Genomic DNA, 18,348 nt, shown 5'->3' on the forward strand with positions numbered 1-18,348 from the left:
TACCCTGCCAAGACCTTGTGCATTTAAAAAAAGAAAAAAGAAGAGGCTGGCCTGGGATGATGTGTCACTGACATGTATCACTGCCGCCCAGCGCAGAGACCATATACTTCTTGCCGTCCAATATATTATGTCCATGTCGGGTGTCACCCATTCTCAGTTAAGTCTCAAAACACCCTCACGAGGGTGTACAAGGTCTCGCCCTCAGCACGTGAGCAAGCTTGCTGGGATATCTACTGCCAAACCCCCTGCAGCACCCAAGAGATCAAAATGATCTGCCCAAGGCTACACAGAAAGTGCCAGTGGGAGAAGCTGACTCTACATCCCCTGCTTCAAGTATAGAATTCTTTCTATTGAGACACAGCAGTCTAACAGGGGTGTCACCAAAGCCCTCGGGATAACATGATGGAAAGAAGAGACTGGCCTTCGCAGGCTCTCTTGGTTTGCCAAGATGGGAGCCCTCAACGTGGGCACCCAGCCAGGCTGGTCTGACAGTGACAGCAGCTAACCCAGGCCCCAGGCACAGCCAGGAGCGCTTGTGACCAGATCTTCCACTGCCCCATGGCTGCCCGGAGCCGCCACTCTGCATCAATTCAGTGGCTGAAGCAGAGTCTGCTGTGGTGGCTTTTCCCTCTGCCCTGGTTGTTCCATTATTTGAGAAGAAATTTCCAGCTTGAACAACATGCCATCTCCAAGGTTCCCTGAGCCGGTTTCTGATCTCTGGTTAGCGGTCACCACACCACAGTGAGAAATGCACCTTAAATTAGCCGGGCGTGGTGGTGGGTGCCTGTAGTCCCAGCTTCACTCTGGAGGCTGAGGTGGGAAGATCGCTTGAGCCCAGGAGGCAGAGGTTTCACGGAGCTGAGACAGTGCCACTGCAATCCAGCCTGAGTGACAGAGTGAGACCCCATCTCGAACAAACAAACAAAATAAAGAAATACATCTTTGGGAGGCGTTTATACTACAAAACCATGGTGGCTGGCTCAAGTGAGAACTCTGGTGTGACTGAGGGCAGACGCAATGATCGATGCTTGGGCCCACACCACTGCCGCACAAGGAACTCCTTTTCCACCACACACAGAGACTGCTGCTTCTGTGAATTACACAATCTACTCTCAGTCTTCCAGGGAGCCTGTGCCAAGGCGTGCCAGAGAATGATCCAGCTCCTGAGGAGAGGGCACCCTGCTGGTAGCCGAGATGCAGAACAGATGCCATGCGGGGGCGAGGAACATGGTCAGTTTCTTTCTTTCTTTCTTTTTTTTTTTTTGAGACAGAGCCTCACTCTCTTGTCCAGGCTGGAGTGCAGTGGTGCGATCTCGGCTCACCGCAACCTCTGCCTCCCAAGTTCAAGCGATTCTCCTGCCTCACCCTCCCGAGTAGCGGGATCACAGGCGCCCATCACCACACCCGGCTAATTTTTGTATTTTTAGTAGAGACGGAGTTTCACCTTGTTGGCCAGGCTGGTCTCGAACTCCTGACCTCAGGTCCGCCTGCCTCAGCCTCCCAAAGTTCTGGAATTGCAGGCGTGAGACACTGCATGCGGCTCAGGGTCAGTTTCAAGCACGTTAACCTTGCTGGTTTGCACCAGTCCCTGAAATAGCTGTGACCGTCCAAAAGCCTAAAGCCTACCTGAGAACTCCACTAACAATCGCCTACACATCCCAAGTTTCCTTTCCTCCTTTCCACAGTATCCTGAATTTCTTTCTTTCTTTTTTTTTGAGACAGGGTCTCACTCCTTCAGAGGCTGGAGTACAGTGGTGCCGTCTTGCCTCACTGCAGTTTCAAACTCCCAGGCTCAAGTGATCCTCCCATCTCAGCCTCTTGAGTAACTGGGACTACAGGTGTACATCACCACACCCAGCTAATTTTTGTATTTTTTTGTAGAGACAGGGTCTCATCAGGTTGCCCAGGTTGGCCTCGAACGCCTGAGCTCGGGCGATTTGCCTGCCTCTGCCTCCCAAAGTGCTGGGATTACAGCAGGAGCCACCATACCTGGTCTACCCTGAAATTTGGTGTCTCAAGAACACTGAGAAGAGGCACCATGGCTTTCAGAGAAAATATGAGAAGCAATGCTTTGCAAACCAACCGCCACAAACAGTCATACCTGCAGTCTCACATCTGTCCATTCTGTCTGCCTTTCTGTCTGTTGGAAGTTTCTTTTCATGGTTACCATTAGGATAAATGCCCCGCACCCCCTTTTTTTGACATGGAGTTTTGCTGTTGTTGCCCAGGCTGAAGTACAATGGCATGATCTCGGCTCACTGCAGCCTGTGCCTCCCAAGTTTAAGTGATTCTCTTGCCTCAGCCTCCCAAGTAGCTGGGATTACAGGCACCTGCCACCATACCTGGCTAATTTTTTGTATTTTTAGTAGAGATGGGGTTTTACCATGTTGGCCAGGCTGGTCTCGAACTCCTGACCTCAGGTGATCTGCCTGCCTCAGCCTCCCGAAGTGCTGGGATTACAGGCGTGAGCCACCGTGCCCGGCCAAGGATAAACATCTCTACGCATGGAGTGACGGTTTACAAAGCGCTGTCATGCATTTGTGGACAGGTGCGTGTCTCTGTGACCTTGTTTACTTTCATGCCAGCTCTGGGAGGTGGGCAGCACGATCCAATCCCCATTTTCCAAAAGCAAACATGGATGCCACCAGATTCAAAGCATCCTTACCTCTCACTCTCATCTGCGGCCTTTTCCGCCTCCTCCAGCTTCTGCAGAGCTGTGGCCAGTCGTTCCTGAGCCCTGTCCAGCTCCTCCTCAACAAGCTGGATGCGTCGGTTAAGGGCGGCCACATCACCTTCAGCCTAGGGGGGGTTGGAGGTGCAGCCAAGTTAAGAAGTATCGGGCCACCCACCAGTGGGAACCTCTCATGTGTCCTGCCCTCCATTAACCCGATTTCCCCCTCAAAGCCCACTCAGGAGTCCAGGCCATAAGGAATTAACACTCGTACCAAAATTTCAATCTGATCTTCTCTGAAAATGTCCGGGAAATACATCCACCACTCAATAGCAAAAGGCGAGTGTCCCAGTACAAGACAGGGAGTTGAGTCAACGCAGGAGACAAATATACCATGTGCTTTGAGATCAGCGTCAGTGCTGGCCTCCCCAGCAGCTCACAATAGACCCAATGTTAGGCTAAGACCCAAGATGGGCTGTTTTCTGAAAAAGGCGCACAGCGTTAACGTGTAGAGTTCTAGGGCTCACTGTGGGATTCCTAGAAAGCAAGGCCATCAGTGACCTGGCTCATCGTGTCCCGTGAGTTCCGCTCCCATTCACTGAACAGCAAGGTAAATCCAAGAATATGAAGCCCTCAATTAAATGTTGGCCATGCAGCCAGGCGCGGTGGCTCAAGCCTGTAATCCCAGCACTTTGGGAGGCTGAGGAGGGTGGATCACAAGGTCAAGAGATCGAGACCGTCCTGGTCAACATAGTGAAACCCCATCTCTACTAAAAATACAAAAATTAGCTGGGCATGGTGGCACGTGCCTGTAATCCCAGCTACTCATGAGGCTGAGGCAGGAGAATTGCCTGAACCCAGGAGGCAGAGGTTGCGGTGAGCTGAGATTGCGCCATTGCACTCCAGCCTGGGCAACGAGAGCGAAACTCCATCTCAAAAAAAAAAAAAAAAAAAAAAAAAATGTTGGCCATGCAATTAACAAGGTGAGAAAAGGTGGGGCAGCCTTGTTGGAATTCCATGGCAGGACAAAAGATATGAAAAGGGAAAGAAAACTTGGTTGCAGGCATGGAAAACATACCCCAGCGGTGTTATTGGCTCTTCGAGGTGTTTTTACCTACAAGGAAGGAAGTACAATGGGAAGCAATAAAGCAGGAACTCCAGGGCCAAAAAGTGCTGGGTTGGAATCCCCCGATCTGTCATTTTCTTTTCCTTTTATTTTTTTGAGATGGAGTCCCTCACTGTCACCCAGGCTGGAGTGCGGTGGCACGATCTCGGCTCACTATAACCTCCGCTCCCAGGTTCAAGCAATTCTCCTGCCTCAGCCTCCCCAGTAGCTGAGATCACAGACGTGCACCATGCCTGTAATTTTTTGTATTTTTAGTAGAGATGGGGTTTTGTCTTGTTGGCCAGGCTGGTCTCAAACTCCTGGCCTCATGTGATCCACCCGCCTGGGCCTCCCAAAGTACTGGGATTACAGGCATGAGCCACCGCGCCCGGCCATACTTTGCCATTTTCTGCTTTTTGTTGTTGTTGAGATGGAGTCTCGCTCTGTCACCCAGGCCGGAGTGCAATGGCGTGATTTTGGCTCACTGAAATCTCTGCCTCCAGGTTCAAGCGATTCTCCTGCCTCAGCCTCCCAAATAGCTGGGATTACACGCACCCACCACCATGCCTGGCTAATTTTTGCATTTTTAGTAGAAATGAGGTTTCACCATGTTGACCAGGATGGTCTTGAACTCCTGACCTCGGATGGTCTTGAACTCCTGACCTCGGATGATCCACCTGCCTTGGCCTCCCAAAGTGCTGGGATTACAGGCATAGCCACCGCGCCCAGCTGCTTTGTCATTTTCATAGCCCCACGGTGTTGGGAAGGTTGCTTCACTGTCCTGGCCCTCTCCATCCCAAAGCCTGGTTAGTTATAGGACCGCCTTGAGGCTGTAACTCCAGGATGTGACGCTGCTTACCCCCAGCAGGTGGGATGTACCAGAGGACCGCATCTCTTACTGCCATGGTTTTATTTTACTGCAATTTCATCCTCACACGTTGCATCCATTTTACAGGTGGAGAAACTGAGGGGCCCCACCAGGGGAAGTGGTTTTGTTCAGTGACTCAGTTGGTAAGCTACGAATGGTCTCTGAAGACCCATCCAGGGCTCTTCCTTGTCAGAATCTGTCACCTAGGTCCTGCCAGGGCTTTGAGGCCAGGCAAGTTTTCCAGTGATACCTACTCTTCGGAAGGAATATTGAGAATAGGTCAAACAGGCCTCAATCGAGGGAAAAAAGGAAGCCACACTAGCTTTTTCCTATCAGGGCAAATGAAGAATCCCTGAATTGGGAAGGCTATCAAAATTATTAGGAAAGCCGGGTGTGGTCTCACGCCTGTAATCCTACCACTTTGGGAGGCCGGGCAAGTGGATGGATCACATGAGATCGGGAGTTTGAGACGAGCCTGGCCAACATGGTGAGATCTTGTCTCCAATAAAAAAACAAAAAATTGGCCGGGCGCGGTGGCTCAAGCCTGTAATCCCAGCACTTTGGGAGGCCGAGGCGGGTGGATCACGAGGTCAAGAGATCGAGACCATCCTGGTCAACATGGTGAAACCCCGTCTCTACTAAAAATACAAAAAATTAGCTGGGCATGGTGGCGCGTGCCTGTAATCCCAGCTACTCAGGAGGCTGAGGCAGGAGAATTGCCTGAACCCAGGAGGCGGAGGTTGCGGTGAGCCGAGATCGTGCCATTGCACTCCAGCCTGGGTAACAAGAGCGAAACTCCGTCTCAAAAACAAACAAACAAACAAACAAAAACAAAAAACAAAAAACAAAAAATTAGTTGGGCCTGGTGGCGGCACCTGCAATCCCAGCTTGGGAGGCTGAGGCAGAATAATCGTTTGAATCCAGGAGGTGGAGGTTGCAGTGAGCTGAGATTGTGCCACTGCGTTCCAGCCTGGACGACAGAGCAAGACTATCTCAAAGAAACAAAACAAAACAAAACAAAACGGCCAGGCACGGTGGCTCACGTCTGTAATTCCAGCACTTTGGTAGGCCAAGCTGGGCAGATCACCAAGTCAGAAGTTCGAGACCAGCCTGGCTAACATAGTGAAAACCCGTCTCTACTAAAAATACAAAAATCAGCCGGCGTGGTGGTGTGAGCCTGTAGTCCCAGCTACTTGGAAGGCTGAGGCAGGAGAATTGCTTGAACCTGGGAGGCGGAGGTTGCAGAGAGCTGAGACCACACCACTGCCTGGGTGACAGAGAGAGACTCCATGTCAAAAAAAAAGAAAAAAAGAAAAAATTATTAGGACCACTTCCTGTCCTGCCCCCTAAGTTAACTGGCTGAAAGACACAAGTTGAGTCAGGAAGGCTTCTCAGCCCCAGATTCCTAGAAGCAGACGGGCACTCCCACAGGTGTGTCTGATTGCAGCGTCCTCTGAAACACCAATACAGACAATCCACGAAAACCACTGATGAAACTGTCTTCAGAAACGCCACTCAGGGCTTCCCACGAATGGGTGCCTTTCATTCTTTTTAATTGCATAGATCTTAACTCCTCCTACCACCTTCAGTTAACTAGGGCAGGAACTGATGTTGCAAAAAAAACGCCAACACCATTATCCAATTCCACGACATTTTCATCTACCGCCAAAAACAATCAAAAACGAACACCGCGTACCTATTAGCAGTCAAGGAATTGATCTGAAAGATCAAACAGAGGTGCTTGATTCATGAGCTGTCTTTTAAGAAGTGAGTAACCCTTACGTAGGAAATTCTGAATCCTGGCAGCCAGCGCTTTTGGCAGATTTTCAACTGTCTGGAGCTGAGAGATACACGCATATCTATACATGCATACATATATATGTATTTTTGAAAAACTGCTAGTCACTGCCAGTCATTTTGGGTTCCACCCCTTCCTGCAATCAAAGCCTTCCACAGGCTACAAAGGGTTTCCCTTATAAGGTAAAAGAGGCTTGCTAGATACATGTGGCAAAGGAACAGGAAGATGTCAGTTAATCACACAAAAATCTAAACGAAACCAGCTGTCGGGAAACAGGCCCAGAAGTCTACCACATGCCGGCTCCTGGCTTATTCTACAAGAGTGAAAGGGTTTTTTTTTTTTTTTTTTTTTACCCACCCCTGTTCTTAGTTCCTTTTGCCCTGGGAGAGCTTTTTCCCTCTCCCAGGCAGAGAAGCATCCTTTGCTTTTTCAAGAACTTTTTGAACTTGTGAAAGTCTTCAACTTTCCAAAAAACATCCCCCCTCCCAACCAGGCAGTCCCACTCCTAAGTCTTGGCTTGCGGCTGAGGGCCATTTTGAAGCCGAGTTAATTGTCCTCCAGCGAGATGACTTGGGATGAGATCAGAGGGAGAGCTGTGTCGGTTAAGTGTGAGAAAGAGGCCAGACCGGCTACCGGTTGAGGCTTACACCGGGTTTCTAAGGCCTCTTCAGGCCAAAGCAATCCTTACAGGATTAAACGCTTCAACCAGGGCCCAGGTGGTGGCCCCCATCTGGACCCTTCCCAGACCTGACAATTCACACCACCAATTCCATCTGGCCAGGCACCTATTGCCCCTCTAGGGTTCCCACCTGAGCCTTAACACTTACCTAGCTTTCAGGGCTCTTGGGCTTCAACCCTTACCCGCACTGCCTTCCCATCCCCCCACACCATGCAACTTTCTTGCCTCTGAGTCTGTGCACACTCACTTCTCTGGTCCCAGTAAACTTACTTATTCTACAAGACCCTGCTCAACCTCCATTTTGGAGCCTCCCGTGTCATGCTCCCGTAACTGCACAGAAAACCCGTGGAATGCAACTTCATCAGTGAGTCAGTGCCTCTATCTCCATTTCTCTGTGAGCTCTTCCCAGGGCAGAGGGAAGGCACAGAAAACACAATTGAGGCCGCGCGCGGTGGCTCAGGTTTGCAATCCCCGCACTTTGGGAGGCAGAGGTGGACGGATCACTTGAGGCCAGGAAGTCGAGACCAGCCTGGCCACCATGGTGAAACCCCATCTCTACTAAAAATACAAAAAAGTGCCAGGCGTGGTGGCTCACGCCTATAATCCCAGCACTTTGAGAGGCCGAGGCAGGTGGATCACCTGAGGTCAGGAGTTTGAGACCAGCCTGGCCAACATGGGGAAACCCTGTCTCTGGAAACAAACAAACAAAAAAAAATTAGCCGGGCGTGGTGGTGAACGCCTGTGATCCCAGCTACTCCGGAGGATGAGGCAGGAGAATCGCTTGAACCCAGAAGGTGGAGGTTGCAGTGGGCTGATATCGGGCCGCTGCACTCCAGCCTGGGCGACAGAGCGAGACTCTGTCTCAAAAATAAAAACAAAAAACAAAACACAATCTAGCACTTACAAAGCACCAGGCTCCATGCCTGACATTTTGCTCCTGGGACCCTCCCTGCTCCTCTGAAGGGTCGGCATTCTTATCAATCCTACTCACAGACGGGGGAAAACAGGTCCTAGATTGTAAATATCAAGTCATGCAGCTGGTAGATGGCATGAGATGGGACCAGAATCCAGATCTGTCCCCAGCCCCTGGCGGTGCCACCATCTGTCCCGAGGGACAGCCAGGGGATGATGCTGAGGAGGTGGTGAAACTGCCTCCTTTTCCAGACCCATTGTCTGGCTTGGGCCCCGCGACTCCTGGCGGAGGCGCACTGCAGGCGCTCAAACGATCGTGGGTCCGGGGCCCCGCGGTAGCGTTCCCGGCGCCTTCTGAAGGAAGGCAGGGTCCCGCCGCCCAGGTTCCCGCAGGAATCAGCTGGAGAGAGAAAGGCGGGCGGCTCGGGGCTGAACTTCCGCCGCCCCCCCACCAACCCCGCCTGGAGCAGACACGTCGCCGCCGCGCCCCTGGGAACGGTCGGGGAAGTCCAGGCAGGAGCTGGGAAACCGCGACAGAGGCGAGAAAGTGCCGCCCCCTTCCCAGATCCGCGGACCGCCGCCGAAATTCTGGTCGGCCGGTCAAAGCCCAGACAATAGAAGCTCCACGTTTCCATCCTCACTCCCCGCCCCCAAGTCCGGCCGCGGGTTTCCCTCCGCCCGGGACCCGGGCGCCAGCCCCGAGCCGGAGCCTGCACGGTGCACCCCGCCCGCCGCTCCACCTCTCCACCTCTCCACCCGGGGATCGCGCACCTCCTCGGTCCCATCCCCCATTTCCCGCGCGGCCGGCCCCGCCCGACCGGGATGCGGCGCCCCCTCCCCAGTCCCAGGCCCAGGAGGGAGGACGGGGGCGGAAGAAAGGGGTCCCGGGCACGGGGAAGCGGCTCCGCGATCGGGGCCCCAGGACCGCGCGAGGGCGCGCGGGCAGCAGGGAAGAAAGGAGGGCGCGCGGGGGAGGAGGCTGCGGGCGCGGGGCCGCGGCAGGGGCGCTCACTTTCTCGCGCCGCTCGCGCTCGCCGTCCAGCTCCCGCTGCAGGCCCTGCGCGCGGTCTTCCGCCTCGTCCGCCTGCTGCTGCAGGGCCTGGATCTTGCGTTTCACCGCCTCCAGGGAGTTGAGGCCGGCCATGGCGCGGAGGCGCAGGGGCGCACGGGCGGCGGCGGGTGCTCGGCTGGGCTCGGCTCCGGCGAGAGCTGCACGGCCGCGCCCCGGCCCCCCAGCCTTTGCCTGCGCGGGGGCCGCCCCCGCCTCTCCCCGCCCCCCGGGCCGGCCGCCTTCGGGACGATGAGGTCACCCGGCCGGGCCGCCGACGTCAGCACCGCTGGGGGAGGGCCTGACGTCGGCACCGCTGGCCACAGCTGCTGGAAAGTGCCCTTTTTTCGGGACTTATTTGGAAAAAGCGCCGGGAGGCGCCGCCTCCTCCTCCTCTTCCTCCTCCTCTTCCTCCTCCTCCTCCTGCGGCGCTCCCCGCCCACCCGTCCGCCCGGCTCCGCCGCGGGCTCCCGCATCCCTGCGCTCGTACGTCGGAGGCTTTCTTCTCCGTGAGCTCCAGCTTCTCCTGCGCGTCCTTCAGGTCCTCGGAATATTTGTCCAGCTCGTCCTCGGTCCCTTTTAGTTTCTTCTGGAGGTGCGTCAGCTCTTCCTCCACCTGGGGACGACAGAGCGGGGGACGGGTCAGCTTGGGGGCTGGGGCACGTCCCCAAGGTGCAGGGGTGCCCACCCATATTCACAAGCGCCCTGTGTCTCTCAGGGCCTCAGTTTCCTCATCTGTAAAACAGGAGTTACCATAGCATGCACCACGCCATCCATGGTTACCTGATAGGATTGTCACATCGTCCTTTCCTCTTCTGAGGACCAGCTGTTTTAGCCTTATTGGGGTCCCCAGGACTCTAGGGAAACCGATGACAGCTTTTGGGAAACTGAGGACGCTACACGTTTTCCAGAACTACACACATTCCGGTTTCAGGCGTGCAGCCTCACCATGATGTGGGGTTAAGCAGTCTCATTCTCCGTGCCTGGATACCCCCCATAGCCCTGTCCCCAGCCTTTCTCCCTTTTGTTCTGACCTCAACACGGGCAGCCAGAGAACTTTCTAACAAATACATCTGCCCTTCCTCTGCCTAGAACCTGCTATGGCTCCCTATGGCCCAAGGCAGTGTTTTTCAGACTCTCACCAAAATACTCTGAAAGGCTGAAGGGCTCAGATCTACTGCCTCATTTCCGGGCTTTGGAGGCTTGGCTAGAAGAGACTTACCGCTACAGGATCACTTTCTTTGAAGGCTCAGGTTAAGTCTTTAAATTTTTTTTTGCATATAGGCCATGTTCATTTTAATAAAATGTCCCCAACTTTCCCTAAATTTTCAGTCCTCTGTTTATCCCAAGACTCTGCCCCTATCCTCCCACCACTCCCAGTTTGAGAAACTCAGGTCTATGGGACACAAACCATAGCCCCCATCACCTCTCATCTTTGTCACCCCCCTGCCACACCGATCAAGAGCCGGCTCAAGAAGCCTTTCCTGTCACCTCCAGGCTCTAACTCCCTCCCTGGGCCCCCAACTCTGGATTAGGGTGATCATATCCAGTTCATGCCTGGATCTGAATTTTTTTTTTTTTTAAGTCTTGCTCTGTCGCCCAGGCTGGAGGGCAGTGGCATGATCTCAGCTCACTCCAACCTCTGCCTCCTGGATTCAAGTGATTCTGCCTCAACCTCCCAGGTAGCTGGGATTACAGGCACACACCACCACGCCCAGCTAATTTTTGTATTTTCAGTAGAGATGGGGTTTCGTCATATTGGCTAGACTGGTCTTGATCTCCTGACCTCAAGCGATCTGCCTGCCTCAGCCTCCCAAATAGTTGGGATTACAGGCGTGAGTCACCACACCAGGCTTGGATCTGTCTTTTGCCTCAGATCGTTTGACACTCATCTTGTTCCTGTTCCAGGATGGGCAAGCAGCCCCCACCGAGCCAAGCTTCATTCTCCTGCTTCCTCCCCACAGCAGGAGGCTCAGAGAGGTGGAATGACTTTCCCCAGGTCACACGGCACAGGGTTTGAGCCCAGGTCTTCTGAAGATAAGCCTATTATGAACTGAATGCTTGCTTCTGCCCCCTCTCCAATTCATACGTTGAAGCCCTCACCTCCATGTGATGGTAATTGGTGATGGGGGCCTTTGGAAGATGATGAGGTTTAGGTGAGGTCTTGAGGGTTGACCCACCATGATGGGATTAGAGCCCTCATGAGAAGAGACCAGAGCTTGGTTTTCCTCTTCCCATGGGAGGACACAGCAAGAAGGTGACCGTCTGCAAGCTAGCTAGAGAGCCCCCACCAGACATGGAATCTGCGGGCACCCTGATCTTGGACGTCTAACCTCCATACTGTAAGCAATCAATGTCTGGTATTGAATCCACCAGTCTGTGGTGTTTGTTATAACTGCCTGAGCTGACGGAGAAGAAACCCTTGATCTCGTTCCTCACACCGAGCCAGCTTTCCTTCCTCCCTCTCTTTCTTCCGTCTCTTTCTTTCTGAAGACGGTATGTTTAAAAAGCTGTTGTGCCTGTGGCTCCAGCTCTCAATCCTCAGGCATTACAGGCTCACCCCTGAGAAGATGTGCAAAATGTACCAGGTGCCGTGTGTGTGTGTGTGTGCATTATTATTAATATTTTATTTCTGAGATGGAGTCTTGCTCTGTCACCCAGGCTGGAGTGCAGTGGTGAGATCTCAGCCCGCTGCAACCTTCGCCTCACAGGTTCAAGCAGTTCTGTGCCTCAGTCTCCCGAGTAGCTGGGATTACAGGTGTGTGTCAGGTTTTTTGTATTTTTAGTAGAGACAGGGTTTCACCATGTTGACCAGGCTGGTCTTGAACTCCTGACCTAGTGATCCACCCACCTTGGCCTCCCAAAGTGCTGGGATTACAGGTGTGAGCCGCTGCACCCAGCCGTCCGTGTGCATTTTTTGGCTTTTTTTTTTTTTTTTTTTTTTTTTAGATATGGTCTTGCTCTGTCTCCCAGGTTGGAGTACAGTGGTGTGATCATAGCTCACTGCAGCCTCAACCTCCTGGACTCAAGTGATCCTCCTGCCACAGCCTCCCAAGTAGATGGAAAGTATGAACTCTTAAAAGGCCAGATGGCAGCCTGGCCAATATGGTGAAACCCCGTCTCTACTAACAATACAAAAATTAGCTGGGCATGGTGTCGGGATAGTCCCAGGTTATTATCCAGGCTGATCTCGGACTCAGGAGGCTGAGGCAGGAGAATTGCTTGAAGCTGGGAGGTGGAGGCTGCAGTGAGCCGAGATTGCACCACTGCACTCCAGCCTGGGCGACAGAGCAAGACTCCATCTCAAAAAAAAAGAAAAAAGTCATCCAGGCTTCCCATCTTGGGGGCTGCTGGAGGATGGGGTGGAGGCTGGCAGCTGGGGTTCAGCTGAAGTCACTGAGGTGACCTGCAAAGGTCTCTAGCTGAGGCGCTGCAGAGAGCAGGGAAGGCTATTCTGTCTGAAGTCCCAGGAACTTCCCAAGCCCAACCAGGGCTGCCTGTGGATCAGGGCAAAGTCAGAGTCTATAGAGCCTGACCTCGACCTCCCGGCTGGGATCCTGGAAGCCTGACTCCACATCCAAGCTCTGTGACCCCCGTCTCCTTTCCTGGCCTCAGTCCCTTCATCTGCAGAACAGAAGCCTTGACATGCTGGTCTCTGAGCATTCCGGCAGCTGCTTTTGAACTTCTGCCTTGACTGAGAAAATGGGCCAGTTTCCTTAGGGACGTTTAATGTCCACCTGACTTCCTTCCAGATCTGTGAATCACAGCATTTACTGAGTGCCAACTGTGTACCGAGCACAGGGCTCTCCTAACATGTAGGAAGAGGAAGAGCAAATCTGACAGCATTGGGCTCATCAGGATCTGAAGATGGTTTGGGTGTTTCGTTTTTGTTTTTGAGATAGGGTCTCTCGGTGTTATCCAGGCTGATCTCGAACTCCTGGTCTCAAAGGATCCTCCCACTTCAGCCTCCTGAGTAGCTGGGACAACAGGCATGAGCCACTCTCCCTGGCTGGTTGGGAGTTTTTTTGTTTGGTTTGGGGTTTTGACTACTTTTTTGGGGGGAATGTTCTGGGCAAGAACAGGTGAGGACAGGGATAAAGGCGGCAGGGGGCTATCTGGCACTTAGAATGTGTTGGGTCTGTTACAAATATATATATTTATTTTTGAGATGGAGTCTTGCTCTGTTACCCAGGCTGGAGTGTAGTGGCACGATCTTGGCTCACTGCAACTTCCACCTCTCAGGTTCGAGTGACTCTCCTGCCTCAACCTCCCTAGTAGCTGGGATTACAGCTTCTCGCCACCACATCTGACTAATTTTTGTATTTTTTGTAAAGACGGGGTTTCACCAGGCTGGTCTCGAACTCCTGACCTCAGCCTCCCAAAATGCTGGGATTACAGGTTTGAGCCACTGTGCTCGGTCAGGGCGTGTTGCAAATACTGTCTCTGGGAGGTCCCATACTACAGAAGGGCAAACAGAGCCTCTGAAAGGGGAATGGACTTGCCTGATGCCACACAGATGGGGGGTTTGAATCTTTGTTAGTCTGATTCCAAAGCTGGTTTGCTTGACTTCTAGACCATGCTGGACCCACTGCTCAGAATGATTTTCTGCTTTTCACTGGGAGGGCTTCTGCTATCCCTCCTTGCGCAGTCCCGAGGCTCCCCCACCCTGGTGCCTGCTCTGCTGCCCCGAGCAGAGCTTTCCCCACCCCTATGACTCTCCCAGCCTCTGTCCCTCCCTTTGGCCCACACCTGACCTCTGAGCTGGAGGTATTCATAGTCTGACTGTCGCCCTCAGCCTGGGGTTCCTTGGGGGTCAGGTCTGGGACTCAGGCCGCTATGGGAACACTGTGAGTAGTGTTTGGGATGACACCACGTGTTCTCACTCATAAGTGGGTGTTGAACAATGGGAACACATGGACACAGGGAGGGGAACATCACACACCGGGGCTTGTTGGGTGATGGGAGGCCAGGGGAGGGATAGCAGCGGGTGGGGGATAGGGGAGGGGTAGCATTCGGAGGAATGCCTAATGCAGATGACAGGGTGATGAATGCAGCAGACCACCATGGCACGTGTGTACCCAGGTAACACACCTGCACGTTCTGCACATGTACCCCTGAACTTAAAGTATAATTTTTTAAAAAAGTGTTTGGGATGAATCAGTGATAACCTCAAACCCTTCAGTGGTAGGCAGTGGGTATGAAAATGGGTGAATCCGTGCTGGGTGTGGTGGCTCACGCCTGTGATCCCAGCACTTTGGGGGAGGGTAAGATGGGAGAATCACCTGAGCCCAGGAGTTCAAGACCAGAATGGGCGACACAGTGAGACCCTGTCTCTACAAAAAATAAAATAACTAGCTGGGCGTGGGCGTGCTTGCCTCAGCCTCCCAAATAGTTGGGATTACAGGCGTGAGTCTGGCTACTGGGGTGGGAGGATCGTTTGAGCCTGGGAGTTCAAGACTGCAGTGAGCTATGATTGTACCACTGCACTCCAGCCTGGGCAACAGAGTGAGACCCCATCTGTAAAAATTCAATAAAAAATTTAAAAAATCGGACATGTACCAGGTTTCTTTCCATCTACCCAAATTCCATATGCCAGGCACACACTAGTCTACAGAGCCTTGCTGTGACCATTGTCCCTCTGCAGGCCTCAGTTTCCCTGCCTGTAATAGGATTACCTTAGTCCCTGCAAATGGGGCCTTGGGGCAGGGCTGAGGCAGGATGTGGGGTCAAAGGCCAGTGGTGGAGGATGTTGCTGCCCTGGGAGGGGAGGGGAGTAGGCAGGAAGCGGCCGGGCTGGCTCTCTTTGTCCTGTTCCCACACTGGGTAGGCAGGGCCAGAAATCAACGCTTGGCTGCCCAGTCCCCCAGGGTCAGGCTGGCCCAAGAGCCGCTCTCTCTGGCCTCCTGCAGCGTCAGGCACTCTAAAGTGCCTCTATTCCCCAGCAGGACTGACCATCGGCCCCTGTGGGGCTCTGGCTTCTGCTTGGGAATTCTGGGATCTTGGGTTCCACACCGGAATGGCAGAAGGCATCATTTGTCCCCATTTCACAGATGGGGACACTGAGGGCTCCGAGACGCACAGGAACGTGTCCTCGGTCATGAGGCTAGGAGGGTCACCAAAACCAGGCTCCATGGCTCATGCCTGTGATCCAAGCACTTTGGGAGGTTGAGGTGGGAGGATCACTTGAGCCCAGGAGTTCGAGACCAGCCTGGGCAACATAGTGAGACCCTGCCTCTATAAAAATTTAAATAACTAGCTGGGCGTGGGGTGCTTGCCTATGGTCCCAGCTACTGGGGAGGCTGAAGTGGGAGGATTGCTTGAGCCTGGGAGTTCGAGGCTGCAGTGAGCGGTGATTGCACCACTGCACTCCAGCCTGGGCAGCAGAGTGAGAGGCCATCTCTAAAAAAAATAAGTGAAAGAAGACTGACGTACACAACGCATGTGCTAGTCTATGGAGACTTGCTCTGAGTCCACGTCTACTCCAGTGGCCATCTTTGTGAGACAAAAAAGGCATAATGAAAAGAACCTGTCCTCACCTCCTTGGCCACACAGCTGGCTGGAGGCTTTGAGGCTCCTTCCCTTTTGAACTTGTGGCTGCCTTGGGCGATGAAGCTGTATCAGCCACTCACACCTTAGTAAGAATTAGAGCCATAAACTGTTTCTCTCTGCATCTCTGGCTAAGACCCTCATGGTGAGGGCTAAATGCTGGATAGAAGCTGGCCCAGCACAGGATGGATGTCTGTGTTTGCCAGGGAGGGTCATACAGAAGGCGGAGGGAGTTTGTGGCTGGGAACACTGGGGCGTGTTCCCTGTGACACAGACTCTTAGGGCAGCCCCGGGGCACTGGAGGCTGGGGAGGCCCAAAGGGGAAGTAGGGCGGGGCAGGAAATCAACCCACATTTATTGAGCGCTTACTCTGCGCCAGGCGTCGGGCCAAGGGTGCCATCTGTACAGTCACCTCTAATCCTGTCATGGGGCGTCGAGGGAGGCCCTACTGTCACTTCCGCATCTCACTCATGCAGCCGTAGAGACACAGAGGCCGGGGCGTTTGCCCCGGGGCACCCAGCAACTGAGCCACAACTCGAACATGGCCAGTCTGAGCTGGGAGCTTTGGCCTTAGCTGCCGGCTGGCCCGGCTCCTGGCCTGGGCGGGGCTGGACACTGGGTGCCACGGTCCTAGGCCCCTCCCAGGGCTTTATCTGAGACCTGGACGCTCCGAGGGCTTGGCAGTTGACCTCCGGGTGGATAAGCCTTGTGGGGAACATGGCTCTGTGGGAGGGGACTCCTCCCTTCCTTCCTCCCACCCACTGTCCCCGTCTGCTCTGCCCCAAGCCATGGCCACGGCCTTGGGACCCTCGTTGCCAGGGTTCCCAGGACTCTAGTTTCCAAAGTTCTGAGTCTGTATGGGCTGTCGGCTGCCAGGAGATGGGAAGTGGCCTCCCTGTCCTCTGTCTGCCACGGGCCGCCCACCTCCCCTGGCCTCCAGGCTTGCAGCAGGGACACCCCCCCATACACGTGAGATTCTCAGGCGCACTCTCAACTCTGCTCCCATCCCAGTCCCCAGACCCCACGCAGTCAGCCCCGCGGCAGGTCTCAGCCCTGGGACCCCACCACACACTCACACACCCGGCCAGTCTCCCGGGCAGCTGCCCATGAGACCTCGGGGTCCCGTTACAGTGGAGGCTTCCTGATCCAGCGGCACAGCGTCACCTACGAGCACACACAGGTCGACACAGCCACCCTCGCATCCACAAGCACACGCACACGCCAGCAGAAACACAGTCACTGACACGCACCCCGACAGAAACACACTCATCCACACATGCACCAATAGAAACACACTCATCCACACATATACACACCCCAACAGAAACACACACTCATCCACACACACCACCAGAAACATATCCACACACGCTCATACACACACCAACAGAAACGCTTATCCACACACTACACACCAATAGAAACACACACTCATATACACCAACAGAAACACACACACATCCATACACTACACACACCAACAGAAACACACACTCATACACACACCCCAACAGAAACACACACTCATCCATACACTACACACCCCAACAGAAACACACACTCATCCATACACTACACACACCCAACAGAAACACACACTCATACACACACCAATTGAAACCCACATCCACTCCAAGAGAAACACACACTCAACTAAACATGCATACACACCCCAACAGAAACACGCACTCACACACACCTCAACAGAAACACACATCCAAACGTGTGCACACCCACATACGCATGCCAGTAGAAACCCATCACCCGGATATACGTATGCCAATGCAAACATAGCCATGTCAACACGTATCTTCAATCACCGTCATGCCAACGTTTGCACAAGCACACACACAGCCGGCCTCTCCCGCCACCCTCATGGCCACCACCTACACACACAGACCCACAAACACACCCACACTCTTTCACACCTTCCCTGCACCCGGGCAGCGTCCCACACTCACAGCCCGCCCAGCACTCACTCGTTCTCACAGTCACCTTCACCCCTCCACACTCTCCTCAGCTGAAACGTACGCACATGTATGGATAGACACGTACCACAGACACACAACTCATGTGCACACACAGAAAGGCTCACACAGATACACTCATATAGAGACACACAGAGAACTGTTCAAACACACACAAGTAGGTGTACACACACAGACACGCAGAAATGCTTAAACACACATACACGCAGAGACACACGGAGAATTGCCCAAATACACACAAATACGTGTACGTACGCATGCTCGAACAAGCAGATACAGAAATGCTCACATACACAGATGTACACACACAGAGACTTGCTCAAACACACAGAAGTGGCCAGGCGCGGTGGCTCACGCCTGTAATCCCAGCATTTGAGGAAGCACGGGCAGATCGCATGAGGTCAGGAGTTCAAGACCAGCCTGGCCAACATGGTGAAACCCCGTCTTTACTAAAAATACAAAATGAGCCAGGTGTGGTGATAATCCCAGCTACTCAGGAGGCTGAGGCAGGAGAATCACTTGAACGTGGGAGGCGGAAGTTGCAGTGACCTGCGATCTGGTCACTCCAACTTGCACTCCAGCCTGGTGACAGAGCAAGACTGTCTCAAATACACACACACACACAGACACACACACACCCCTGTACACACAACCACACCCTATACACACATAAAAGCCCACACACAAATACACACAAACCTGTACACACACACATGCTAAAACACACACACAG

General features: G+C 53.5%; 1 protein-coding gene across 4 annotated transcripts in view; it reads right to left on the minus strand.

Annotated features, from left to right (window-relative positions):
• Positions 1 to 18,348, minus strand: part of TPM4 (tropomyosin 4) — a 39,603-nt gene that overhangs the window by 20,751 nt on the left and 504 nt on the right. For 2 of the 4 annotated variants that reach the window (XM_039465987.2, XM_039465989.2), the window contains exons 2-3: positions 9,572 to 9,697; positions 2,666 to 2,799 (exon numbers count right to left, since the gene is read on the minus strand). In XM_039465987.2, the coding sequence (XP_039321921.1) occupies positions 2,666 to 2,799; positions 9,572 to 9,697 (260 nt within the window). Of the gene's footprint in view, positions 1 to 2,665; positions 2,800 to 9,045; positions 9,313 to 9,571; positions 9,698 to 18,348 lie in introns of those variants that run through there. The other 2 variants (XM_039465988.2, XM_039465990.2) reach the window with 2 other exon arrangements.

The sequence above is a fragment of the Saimiri boliviensis genome, chromosome 14, assembly GCF_048565385.1.
Source record: "Saimiri boliviensis isolate mSaiBol1 chromosome 14, mSaiBol1.pri, whole genome shotgun sequence".
In the NCBI taxonomy this organism is placed as follows: domain Eukaryota; kingdom Metazoa; phylum Chordata; class Mammalia; order Primates; family Cebidae; genus Saimiri; species Saimiri boliviensis.